Below are 12,267 nucleotides of genomic sequence, written 5' to 3'. Positions count from 1 at the left end.
CCTTAAGCACACATTTAGCTTTTGTTGTCACATCACTGTCTTTTTGATCTAAATCTAGATACTGCACTACTTTCTTTCTTTTTTCCTTTTGTTTTAAGAGCCATTGCTTTATTTCACCCTAGAGCTGATGACTTAGCAAGTGACTTTGGTATCGAGGGAATTCCAGTACAGTCACTTCATGGTAACAGGGAACAGTGTGATCGAGAACAGGCTTTAGATGACTTCAAGAAAGGTGAGTTTGTACTGAAGTACTGGTTTGTTTAGGCCAGACTTTTAAAGTTTGTTGTGTTCAAAACTTGTCTATCTCTAATTGCTGTGTCTCTTGCGTACTATGGAAATAAAAATATGAAAGAGCTCTGAATTACACGTTTACTTTATTAATTTGACAAACAGAAACACCCAGCAAACAAAGAGGTTGCTCTATAATAAAATTTGGAATGTCTGGGAGTTTAATAATTTGAAGTAAGGTTTATATTACTTTTGACATTTCTGGAAAAGTTGGTGTTGTGTTAGTCTACAGAATAGTAAATTTAAATGTCAGATGATGGTGCTTTCAGTGAAACAGTTCTGCTCCAGATTATGCCGGTAGGGTTATACTTCAGGGTTATGTGGACACATGCTAATAAAAGACTAGTGCTGTGACAAGAGCATCAGCTGAGAATATAGTTGTTGAAGTTCTTGTTCTTTGGACAGACTCTTTATATCAACTAGGCAGGTTTCTTACTTTTCCTGCACTGTGCTGTTCTACTTGTGAAATGCAAATAACAGTAAAACGACATTTTGGGTGCTTACTTACCAGCTTGTATTTGAAGCTAACTCAGTGTGACATGCAACAAGCATAATTTTACTTTGTGTTAAGAATAGTAAGTGCATTATAAGCTAGAAAACCAATAGAGTGGAGTATGTTTTCTGCTTATTCCATAAACTCCCATTCTCTTCCTGTCGTACTTCTTGTAGGCAAAGTTCGAATATTGGTAGCTACTGACTTGGCATCCCGTGGCCTTGATGTGCATGATATTACTCATGTTTTTAATTTCGATTTCCCTCGCAACATTGAAGAATATGTTCATAGAATAGGTCGTACGGGAAGAGCAGGGTAAGTGTTTACCAGAAAATAGTAGTGTATTATCAATGTTTTGTTGTGTTTTATGCGCTGCATAGGAGTTTTTCTTGTCAAATTCTAGAGGCTACAGGTGATGTGAGGTGGGGGAGTGAAGACTTCAGTCTATCAAAGTATGTTTCTAAACGCACTGCTTTATGTCTTGAAATGAATTCACTGTTAAATTGAAGGCAAACAAGTTTTAGGTTTTTCTGTTATTGAATGAAGGATGTTTGAAAGCTGGTTTAAATATGAGGAAGAATTAGAAAAAAATGTCTGCATTGATATTCTGGAATGTTACTTCCTTGTTTGTCTCTTCATGAGCTACTGAGTTATTTAGTTTTCTAGACAACACATTGAACAGAAGCCATCTGCATGGTTTAAAGTCTGCAGCCGATCATGGTGGTGTAGTTTAGTGGTGGGTTTTTGGATGCTGCTTTCCCAGGCTTGTACAAGTGTGATTTTTCTCATTTAATCATTATATGAATGTGTGTCTTTTCATACTTAAATCTAGCATAAAGGCAACATATTTATTATCTTAAAGTCTAAATTAGTTCTGCATTTGCTCCATTTTAGATGAATTGCTGTATTCTGATTTTTATGAAAGGCAGCTCTCTGTCATGTGCACAGTTAATGCTCAAACCACTTTATTCTACCAGCTCAGTAATACTGCCTAGGTCAGTAGTAAAAGCCTAGTAAGAGTTATTTTGAAGATCAGCAGTTGTTTCCTTCCTTGTTTAGGCGCACTGGGGAGGCAGTAACACTTGTCACGAGCAATGATTGGAAGTTTGCGTCCGAACTGATTGACATTCTGGAAAGAGCAAACCAAGTAAGAATACATTACTGGGTAAGATTTATATTGGTTCTGGGTTAGCACCTGAAGCAGGTCACGAAGCTCTAAGCCTATTTAGACCCTTTTTGGTGAGTGTTTGTGGTATCTCAGGGAAAGACAATGGGTATTTCAGTCTGTCTTGTCCTAGATAGCCTTAGCTGTATTTTACCTTACAGATGAGTCCCAGTAAGGAACTGTGAACTTTAACCAAAGCCTTCCATGTCCAAAGAAAAAGTAACTAACATATACATTGAGGTGTGCAGAGGAATAATAGGGTCTATTTTATGTCATAGTATTTTATTCCATTTGTATTTCACTTCTGGATGCATTTACCAATGTTCTTGTTTAACAGTGTAAATATTAACAATACTTAGAAGAAGCTCAACTATCTTATCTGTTTATTGTATCTGACAGTTGTGACACCTGCATGTACTTTACCAAGCTTTCTTACTGATGTTTGTAAATAGTATGTGAAATGGAACTGGAATGTGATCTCTTTCTTTAAAGAAACATATTTTTTCTTGATACCATATCTAAGAAAACAGAGACAATTGTGTTGCTGTTTCTTGCTGTAACAAGAAACAATATTTTGCCTGATTTATAGTAAACCCCCAGTTCAAGTCCTGACTTGAGCTGAAATTTTGTTTGTTTGGGTTGGGGTATTTGGTTGGTTGGTTTTTTTGGATGGGAGTTTGAGTACATACTAAATGGATTTTATCTAGGACCTGTGGTTTTTACTCTGGACACTTAATCAGATTTTAAACCCTGGGTTAGAACTTCATCTCAGTCTTCTGGTTTACAACTCTTCTTTGAAAGATACTACTTTGCTTTATTGCAAACCTGCTAAGATGCTTTTGACGGATGAAAAGGAGGGGAAAAAAGTGTAGAAAGTAGTCACCTAATAATTTCTTCACGTTGCAAATTTGGGGGTTTTGGTTGGGGTGGGGTTTTTTGTTTTTGTTCAGAAAATGCAAGAGATGAAACCAGTAATGATACTGTGAAGCTACTTTAGAGGTGCCTTGTGTTTTGTATCCTGAGTTAGTAATTACCATTCAAGCCTTGTTTTCAGCTGCAGACTGCAAAGTTCCCAAACTGGTTTTGGTTTTTTGTAATGTGTGATAGTTCAACTGGGTGCAGAGGAGAAAAGAGGAACTCTGAATCCTTTCTTTCAAGAGTTACTATTAGTCACAACATTATTCTCAAACTTAGTTATGTCTGATAGAAGGGAAGTATCCCTACAGACAAGTGTTGGGTTTTTTCCCATGACAATGGAAATACCATTATTTCATTCTTAAAGCATAATGTAAAAGTAAGAAGAGAACTGAAAACAGAAATATTTCGATTTCAAAACAAGTAAGCTGCGTTTGTTAGCCAAATGTTCTCTGTGATTTTGAATCTACAGATTATATTAAAAGAAAACCAGGTACAACAAAAAGGTGTCTGTTTCATGTTGAAGAGATCTTTTATATATAAAAGCTTAAGAAGCATGAACAGCTATATTAAGGAAACAGGTAGAAAAATAGTAATCTCTGTAATACCAAGAAAAGCATTCCATGTAAATCATGGCATGTCTATCCTTTTCTGTTTTCTCACTTGGACTACCCTACCGATCTTATATGTTTAGCAGATACCCAGATTGTTCATGAAAAATCTCAATAAGCCACTAGATGATGGATATTATCTTACTGAGATTTTTATGTTTCTGTATCCTCACTTCTTACCACTCTTGCCTTGTACTTGCTCAAAAACCACTCTTGCAAGAAATCGTTGCGATTTTAGTTTGGAGTAAGTTATGCTTCAAGCTCTAGGAGAGGATCTGATACTGTGGAAGAAAATCATTCCATGTTTCAACTGAAAAATAACTTTGTCTCATTACTTCTATTGCCACTGATAAGTCTGTAGTGACTTTCAGCTAGAGATACATAATTTTAAACTTTATTTTTAAATAATGTTTGAAACTTAGGCAGAATAGACTCTTCCAGAGTTGTCATATTCTGCCAGGACAGTTGTTCACCAGTAAGAGCAATTCAACACATAAAACATATACTAGCAAGGTGTCCCTCATGCCAGCTCAAGAAAAAGTTGCTGATAGCAAATGGCAAGCATTGCTCAATCATAAAGTCAGACACAAGAAATGGGAACTAGAGGAATATGACTTCCTGCTCCACCAGTCTTGTTGTCTTGGCTGCATTCTCCACCTGTTCAAGCGTTGCCAAGCCCAGGCACTTTTAGGGAGACTTTAAGGTATTTACATTCGTTTGTACTCTGCTGTTTGCACTGTATTTGTGCCACTGGCAGGCACAAATCACACAGACTGAGCAATCATGTTAGTACCACGTTCACACACTGCCCTCCACGCTGATCAGGAGACTGATTCTGGACGGGGTGACTTCCACTGATGGCCACATGCCATTGCAGACTGTTGAAGTGGGCTGCCTTTGACAGATCAGTGATCCAAGACCTCGTGACAGTACAGTTGCCCACAGTGCTTTTTGCAGTATTGTAAGCATTATGCCCGACCTGGTTTAAGTCTTGTTAGATACTGCCTTTGTTCCATGAGCAAAAGAATGGTATCTGGGGTTTTTCTTTCATCACTGTCACTCTGCCTAGTAAGTCTGTCTGTAATTCTTCACATCTAGCCTCAGTCCTTAAGAACTCTGAGGTGAGAGTGTGTTGATACTATTCACCTTCTTTTCCAAATAATTACAAACATGCCAAACACCCCTGTGGATCTTAGTAAGGTGCTCTTGTGACCTCCCAGTGGTGGGAGATCTGACCATTTTCTCCTGCCCTTCTTTTCTTGTCTTTTAGCTTTTTTCTAAGCACATGAGAACCATTCCTGTGACAACACTTTCTTTTAAGTCACAAAGTTTCTCTTCAGAGGCTCTTAAAATTTCCATAAGGAATTTAATACAAATTAACATTTAAATGTATGTATATAGAATGATATCACCTTTAAGTGGCACTGGATGTTTTACCAGCTGTTCATTATAACTAAAAGATACATTTCTGTTTGAACTATAATGTTGTAGTTAGCTGGTTATATGTTGCCATCAGATACGGTGATATAAACATAGGTATATTATTGGAAATCCAGACACACTATGATGATTATTTTTCAGTATATTTCAGTACAATCTTATGTAAAAAGATTTCTCTCTGCATTTCTACAGAAAAGAATTTGCAAAGTGACAGGAGCCAGATAAATAATGAAATCAAGTTTGAGAACACACAAATCAATAGCATTCACATAAAGCAGAGTCTAAAAGTTTAGATTTATTTAAAACTCACCATGTTTTTTTGCCTGCTTTCTTATTAGGTAGTTCCTGATAAGCTTGTTGCCATGGCAGAAAGATACAAACAATCACAAATGAGAAAAGAAATTGAAAAGGATATACAAAGACCTTGGAGAAAGCCCTCAAAATAAGTGTGATCCCTTGAAGTTACTGAAACAGAGAATGTGATTATAAGTAGTGTTACTATCTGTGAGCTTGAATGTCTAAGTTTCATGATTGCTTTCCATACCTGTCCTATTTAAACAAACTTCTAAAAAGTGTCTTAGAAAAGAAAACTGGATTAACTTTATATAGAAGTAAATCTGGTTTTGCACTTGGGACACTATTTTCACATAAAAATTAGTTGGGTTTTTTTTTTTTTTTTGTATGATGTATGAAACTTCTAAAGCCATTTTCTACTGGTTAAAAACAAATATTGTGGCTTTGTTGGTTGGTTTGAGTTTTTTTAGTTAAATGCAGTATTGATATATAAGAATGTAAAAGATAACTTTTCCTTTTATATTCAGAGAACTGGATTATTCATTGAAAGCAATGTTTGTCAATGTAGTTTCAAAATACTGTACCTTTGCCCAGATATGCCACTGGCATGCAGAAGTATTTCTCAGGATAACGAAAACTGCTTGGTTTGCCATTACTTACGTTTGCTGAAGCAAGTTTTCTTTATTCTTATTTAAAAACATAACATTGGAAGTCATTTTTGTTAAGACTTGTGTCTCAAGATTTTTTGAGAGAGGTCTGCCTTTTCTTCTAATGGAGGAGAGTATGACAAGAAGTATGTGTTTGTGGCTAACTGGGGAAGAAAATCAGCTTGTACTCTTGTTTTTGTGGATGTAATATTCTAGCTTAAGGGATAAAACCAGAATTTACTTCAGCAATGTCAACAAAGCCATGGAGAAAAGAATACATTCAAAGGCCAGCTTTTATTTCTTCCAGGTAAAGTTGATTCACACTTTACATTTGGATGTCAGGTTCTGTCACACACACTCCCAGTGATAACGGGATATGTTTTCTACTCTTAGAAATTTATATGGGAAGGAGTTATTCCTTCATTCAATGCTTGGTCTGAACTTGTGCTTATTTATGTGTCATATGATTAAATAAAAACTAATAAACAAAACTCAGAAAAATGAGAATAATTTAGTAAAATTACTCTCTAAATATTCTTCCCTCTTAATTTGCTCATAATTGAGGTAAATCTGGGCATTATTCAAGCCAATAGGTTATTTTGCCTTCAAAAAGTAGGCTAAAAATATGGACTTCCCATGGCTTCTATAAGTAAAAGCAAAAGATCTATTTATTTGCAGCACAGCAGTTCCCAAATGCTGTGTACTTCTCACCTGCACAATTTTAGTAATAGGAAATATTAAAACTACTTTTTTTTTCCTCACACACATTACTTCAGCATGAGAAAAATGGATATGAATTTCAATTTCAAGAGTGTCCAATTCATGCTGTATTTTGGTTTTGATAACCTTTTATATCAAGAGTCTTCCTCTTTGATACAGGTTGAAAGATGCATTTCTTTCTACATGATTCATCATACAAATAAATGCTCATTGGCACAATAACATCTACTCTGTTGCAGTGTATTAGGTAACGACTGCTTCAAAGCCCAGTGAAAAGACTGATTTCTAAAGCAATTCTGAAGACTCAGAAAGGATAAGTTACTTCAGAAACTTCATATTACTCTGATAAAATATTCTCTCTCTGCTAACTGTTGCTTGTGATTGTCCTCTGCAAAAGATCTTCATCCACACAGGTGATCTGGAGAAGTTGTTCTGGTTAATGTTGAAGTAACTCCAGTGACTTTTTTCCTTTTGAAAGCAGGAGTGTATTTTGGATATTCTGTATTGCATCTTAGTTTTAAATAAAATTGTCATTTTTTCTGTTATGCAGTCATTGATGCCTTTGTATTTGGAAATATAGAAATTACACATGGGAAATGAACTATTCCAAATTCTTCTATATGTTCTTAGTATACCTTGAAGACATTTTGATGGTGATATCTACATTTGGATAGGCAAAATAAATATTACTTAAAACATTTCTTTTAAGAGTTATGGCTAAGCAGTGTGGCCAAAGCATGCATTTTTGTCTTCATGTTCCTGATTTTATTTTGGTTTGGTTTTTGTAGTACCACACTATTGAAGAGTAGTTTATGGTGCAGAATTTTTTGTTTTAAATATGCAAGTTTACATGATCTTATTGTGAACAATGTTCTTAATAATTCTCATGAAATACTGGGAATCCATTGTTCAATTCATGGCTTATTTTTCTTGAAAGGAAATGATGTCTTGCTTTATCTTCTAGGCTGAACAAGTTGTATTGGGGAATAAAAAAGTGAGTCAGCTGAGACTTTTGCAGACAACCCACAAAAAATTCCAGACATTGCTGAAAGCAATGATCCAGGTCTCCCAAGTGCCACTCTGAGTCATTTGGCCACGTGACACAGGAGTGGAAAAAAGCAGTTTTGACATGATATGAACAGAATTTTTCCAATTCTTTTGGATGTTTCATTTTAAGTTGCTCTAGAAGGTACTTCAGCAGCTTAAGACAACCTTTCCTGTTAAAGAAAATAAGAATGGATTAGGTACCTTCTCCATAGTTCTAAGTATGTGGTTCAAGTATTTAAACACAATTATGCATTAATTCTGTGGTGACTTTCTTGATTCAGTACAAGATGTAATTGGCAAACCAACTTCTTAGTTTACTTGTTAAGGAGGTTTTGTACCTCATGTGGGTTTTGTTCTTCTGTGTTGAAGAAATGTGGAAGACAGTTCTTACAGAAATGAAAAATCATTTATTCATCTTGATCTCATTCAGTAGTTCTCTCACCATCATTTTAGAAATTACCTTGATATGAAGTGTAATTTTGCTCAGAAAGTGGAGTCATCACTTTTTTAAGCTGCTTTTTCTAAACAGGACTGAATTTGGAAAAGATAATTTAACAAGTCACATCTTTTTGCATTCTAAGGCAAGTCTGGAGTGTAAACCAGCAAGGTGATTGTTTCCACCTTTTGTTAGGTAAATGCAAGTCAGACATTCAGCAAGCACATGCAGTGTTGCATTGCTGTAGAACAATTATGCCTAAAAGATTTATTCTTGCTTCGTGTTATATTACTCTTACATCAAATTCTTAAATGCTAAACTGAAACAGTGTTAGACAGTGCTAGCCCAGCTCACACAGGCTGAAAGTAAAATATTCCTGTGAAATACCAACCTACAGCACTTTGGTCCATCGGATTCACAACATGTCTTTGAGTTGCCGTGGTTGTTTATCATGTCCTTTTCAATATGCGAGAAGGAGAGCCGCCAGGTGTTTCCTGAAGTAAAGCACAAGACTCTTAAATGGTTACACTGCACTAACCATCAGCTTCTGTAGCTAGGAAAAAATCCCAATTTTGTAATTGACTTAAATACCAGCAATTTTTTTGCACCCACTAAAAAAAAAAATCTTAAGTTCCTCCTGAACTCCCCAGCTGCTTCACAAAGGCAATTAGAATGTAATTAATATAGACATAGTTAATTATTTGAATGCTTTAAATTCCTAAGGATGTTTGGATTTACTTCAAGCTTAATTCTGAACTTCCCTGGATTTGCTGAACATGATTTAGGGAACTGTATTATTCATAGAAATCTACTACCTTTGAATGTCTGTACTCTTACTGTGTTCTCTGGGTTTTCTTTGTGCAAATAATAGGTTTGTGAGTTTGTTTCAGGTAAGGTGACTGTTCTAAAACACTTCTTCTGCTCGTGCTTCCAAAAATAATGGCTAACGTAGCTCAATGCCCTGTTTTTAACACCAAGCAATCACTTTTGTCTTCCTTGCGTGAGTCAGCTGTTTCCCTTGCCTGTTTGGCTCAGTTACTCTTTGCATTTAATTTGCACGGGAAGAGATTGCCAAATAAACCAGTACTGCTGTACTGGGTTTTTGATAATATGGGCATGCTAATTTAAAAAATACCAGATTGCTTGAAATCTTTTTGCTGAAATAATCAGTTACCATAATGCAGTGATACATCAGAATGTTTCTGCAAACTAATGTATGTGACAGTGGTCTGGAAGAAAAAATGTTGTAGCCATACCAGAGTTCAGTGAGAAATAATGTATCTTGATAGGAAACAGTTTGCTTCCTGCAGAAGTATCTGATTTGTGGATGTAGTCACATGTACAGGGGTGTTCCCTGCGTTTTTAGCAACTTACTTCTAATTTCCTTAAAAGAGTGCATGCTGCTATTAAGTAAGAGTGCTAGCACAAGGGAAGGCCCATAGCCATGTGTCTGGATGGAGTGGATTTAATATAATGCTCTTAACTAATGATCAGTGTACAGCCTGGTGGGGTGGGTTTGTATTTACATTTCAGTACAGGACAAGCAGTACCACAGATCTGATGCTTTAAAGAGGGATTTCAGTTGTCTGAGCTGGATCTATCCAGGATAAGGTATCTTGAAGGCAGAATACTGAACATGATCTGGATAACCCTTTCTATAGCACTTGTAAATGATCAAGTTGTAGAGAAGATACTTCATAAGTTATTATTGTCCATATTTGAGATACCTCTTAGAACTTTTTCTCTTTTGTTTTGCTTGGCTACTAAATAAAGTGATCTAAATCTCATATCTCTCTTGACTTTTGTTCCCAGCCATTGTTCAATTTTGAGGCCACCCTGTGTGCTGAGGGGCCAGCTATGCTGAGCCTCCAAAGTCAAGATGATGTCCACTGATATTTCTGATGGAGGATTCTTGATCTGAAGAGTTATTGCAGGGCTTCCAACCTTTTTCCTTGCCACAGTGACTTCCACATCTAGTAACAAAGAAAGTGATATTTCATGTTAGATAGATAGATTAGATAGATGAAACCTTTTTTTGAAGAATGTTACATTTTTTATTAAAGAGCTCATGAGCAATCAGAAACAATACCTAGGTTCAATCGCTCATTCTTTATCCTACAGGCTATGGATGTTAAATAAAACATTGAGAAGGCCTGTTGAGGAGTTCTCTGAAATAGGGAACACAGTGTGTTTGCTTGATTTACTGTCTAAGAATTCAAAATGTAGTAATGTTTTTCAATGAACTGCTTCCCTGTTGAAAACACACAGTGAACAGATTTGGCCACAATGTTTCTGAAGATTTTGGGGAAAAATAACCCTAAAAGGGGATATGTTTTCTATACTGATCAATAAAAAATATTAGATACTGTATAAAAGAAAGCTCTTTGTTTTGCTACCAGTTCAGCAAATGGCTCTTTGCACACTCCAGATAAGATGCAAGATGTATAGGTCACGTAGGAAATACCAAACATGCAATAGAACTCTTAATGTTTATTATTTTCATACAGAAAATATGCATAGTGGAGTTAATAACATAATAAGATCAGCTATGATGTATTTGTGATTCTTAACACAAGAGCAAACTTGAGATACTGGGGACAGCAGGGGTGACAGCTCCATTGGCACAGAGAGACAGGACTGGCAGGAAAATACGTGTTCTTAACAATAGGGCAACACATATGCACGATGTAACTGGATTTTTAGCACTTCCGCTTGAACCTTACTCTCTCAATACTAACCTTTAATGTTTTTTACTTCCTGTTTAATAATTTCTCTTAGTGTTTGAAGCATTTTAAAGGCTGATAATTTTCCATCTTCATCTAAAAACTTCAAAAAACCCTTTTCTTTTGGAGTTCTTTTGAATGATACATAATAATAAGCTCCAGTATCATCAGACTTGTCCAGCTGAATCCTTTCAACGGGCATTACAAGCATAATGTCAAACTCATTTGGTTCAGATATCTGCAAATATGAGAATACAACAGTCAACCTGCAACTTAGGAGAATAAAACCTGAGATTTTTATACCAGTTGTGGTTTTATCTACCTTGGTGTACTGATCATGTCTGATGTGAAATATGAGTTTATTTCTGTGGTATTCCAAGATTACCGTGCATTGGGGTGGAAAATAGCAATTTGCAGCTTACTTCCCAGCTCTCCAACTTATTAATTTTTAAAGATAGTTTTAAGATTCTTGAGCTGTTCTGAATAATTAATGCATAAATGTTGGATTCAATCGTCCTTTTGCAGATAGGAATCAACTAAGGAAAAAAAATGCATTGCTAGGTCTGAAGCTGGTTTTAGAGAGTTAAAAATAAAGTGTCCCCATGTTTAACTTTGTTTCAGTCTGCTGGAACTAGGAAAAAAGGTACTGGTTAATCATAGAAGGTGAAGAGGTTGGAATAAACCCTAGAGATAAAAGCTAGTCCTGATCCACCCTGCCCTGGGCAGGGATACCTTCCACTAGATCAGGTTGCTCAAGGCCTTATGCAACCTGGCCTTGAACACTGCCAGGTTTGGAGCATCCACAATCTCCCCAGGCACCCTGTACCAGTGTCTCACCACCCTCACAGTAAAAAAATTCTAACATCTAATCTTAATTTTCCTTCTTTCAGTTTGTATCCATAACTCCTGCTTTTTGAAGAAAAAACAGGAAATAAAACCTGGCCCACGGCTTCTGGTGCAGTGCTATTCCTGACTGGTCCTGTCGTTAGACCAGGCTCACCTGTGTGCTGTGCAAGGACAGGGCTTTCTGCGGGTTGAACGCGAGTCCTGTTCAGGTAGCGTCTCTGACTGAATGCACATAAGTACACCATTCAGCAGGTTACTGATCATTCTATAATGCATTGTGGTTACTTTACAGAGTCGTTCTTAGTTTTAACTCGTCGGGAAGGGCCAGCTAAGAGCTGCTCTCGCGCGGCAGGAGCAGCGCAGGGCGCGCCCGCGCGAGCCGCCCGCCCGCTGCCGCCGCAGCCCGGCGGGAGAGCGCTGCCGGCGCCCCGACACCCACCTTGACGCGCTCGTAGTAGCTGCCGGCGCTCTGCCGCTCGATGGAACTGAAGCAGCCGTCCTTGACGCGGATGGCCTGGACCAGGTGCGCGATCACCCTGTTCACCAGAGTCGCCGCCTCGGACACGTCTCCGCGGGTCAGGCTGAGCCGCGACAGCACCTCCCGGAGTCGCAGGGCGTCCGCCGCCGGCGGGGGGGGGAGGG

At 37.3% G+C, this 12,267-nt stretch overlaps 2 protein-coding genes across 3 annotated transcripts in view; one reads left to right on the top strand and one right to left on the bottom strand.

The window, feature by feature from the left end:
• The window catches only part of LOC121672896 (probable ATP-dependent RNA helicase DDX43), a 21,592-nt gene extending 15,911 nt beyond the window's left edge, over positions 1-5,681 (top strand). For both annotated transcript variants that reach the window (XM_042045804.1, XM_042045805.1), the window contains 4 exons: positions 123-232; positions 958-1,096; positions 1,841-1,928; positions 5,251-5,681. In XM_042045804.1, the coding sequence (XP_041901738.1) occupies positions 123-232; positions 958-1,096; positions 1,841-1,928; positions 5,251-5,358 (445 nt within the window). In that variant the 3' untranslated portion in view covers positions 5,359-5,681. The remainder of the gene's footprint in view (positions 1-122; positions 233-957; positions 1,097-1,840; positions 1,929-5,250) is intronic.
• LOC121672897 (cyclic GMP-AMP synthase-like) lies at positions 5,037-12,262 on the bottom strand (the record flags this gene model as incomplete). Its single annotated transcript, XM_042045806.1, has 5 exons — positions 5,037-7,790; positions 8,448-8,550; positions 9,784-10,029; positions 10,795-11,017; positions 12,065-12,262. Coding segments are annotated over 5 exons (1,113 nt in total), but the record flags the coding sequence as incomplete, so codon positions are not given.
• Positions 12,263-12,267: the final 5 nt, after the last annotated feature.

The sequence above is a fragment of the Corvus kubaryi genome, unplaced genomic scaffold, assembly GCF_017639235.1.
Source record: "Corvus kubaryi isolate FWS band 111438036 unplaced genomic scaffold, C.kubaryi_AGA036_p1.0 65030, whole genome shotgun sequence".
NCBI classification, from domain to species: domain Eukaryota; kingdom Metazoa; phylum Chordata; class Aves; order Passeriformes; family Corvidae; genus Corvus; species Corvus kubaryi.
This window is presented reverse-complemented; position numbering and strand designations above follow the sequence as displayed.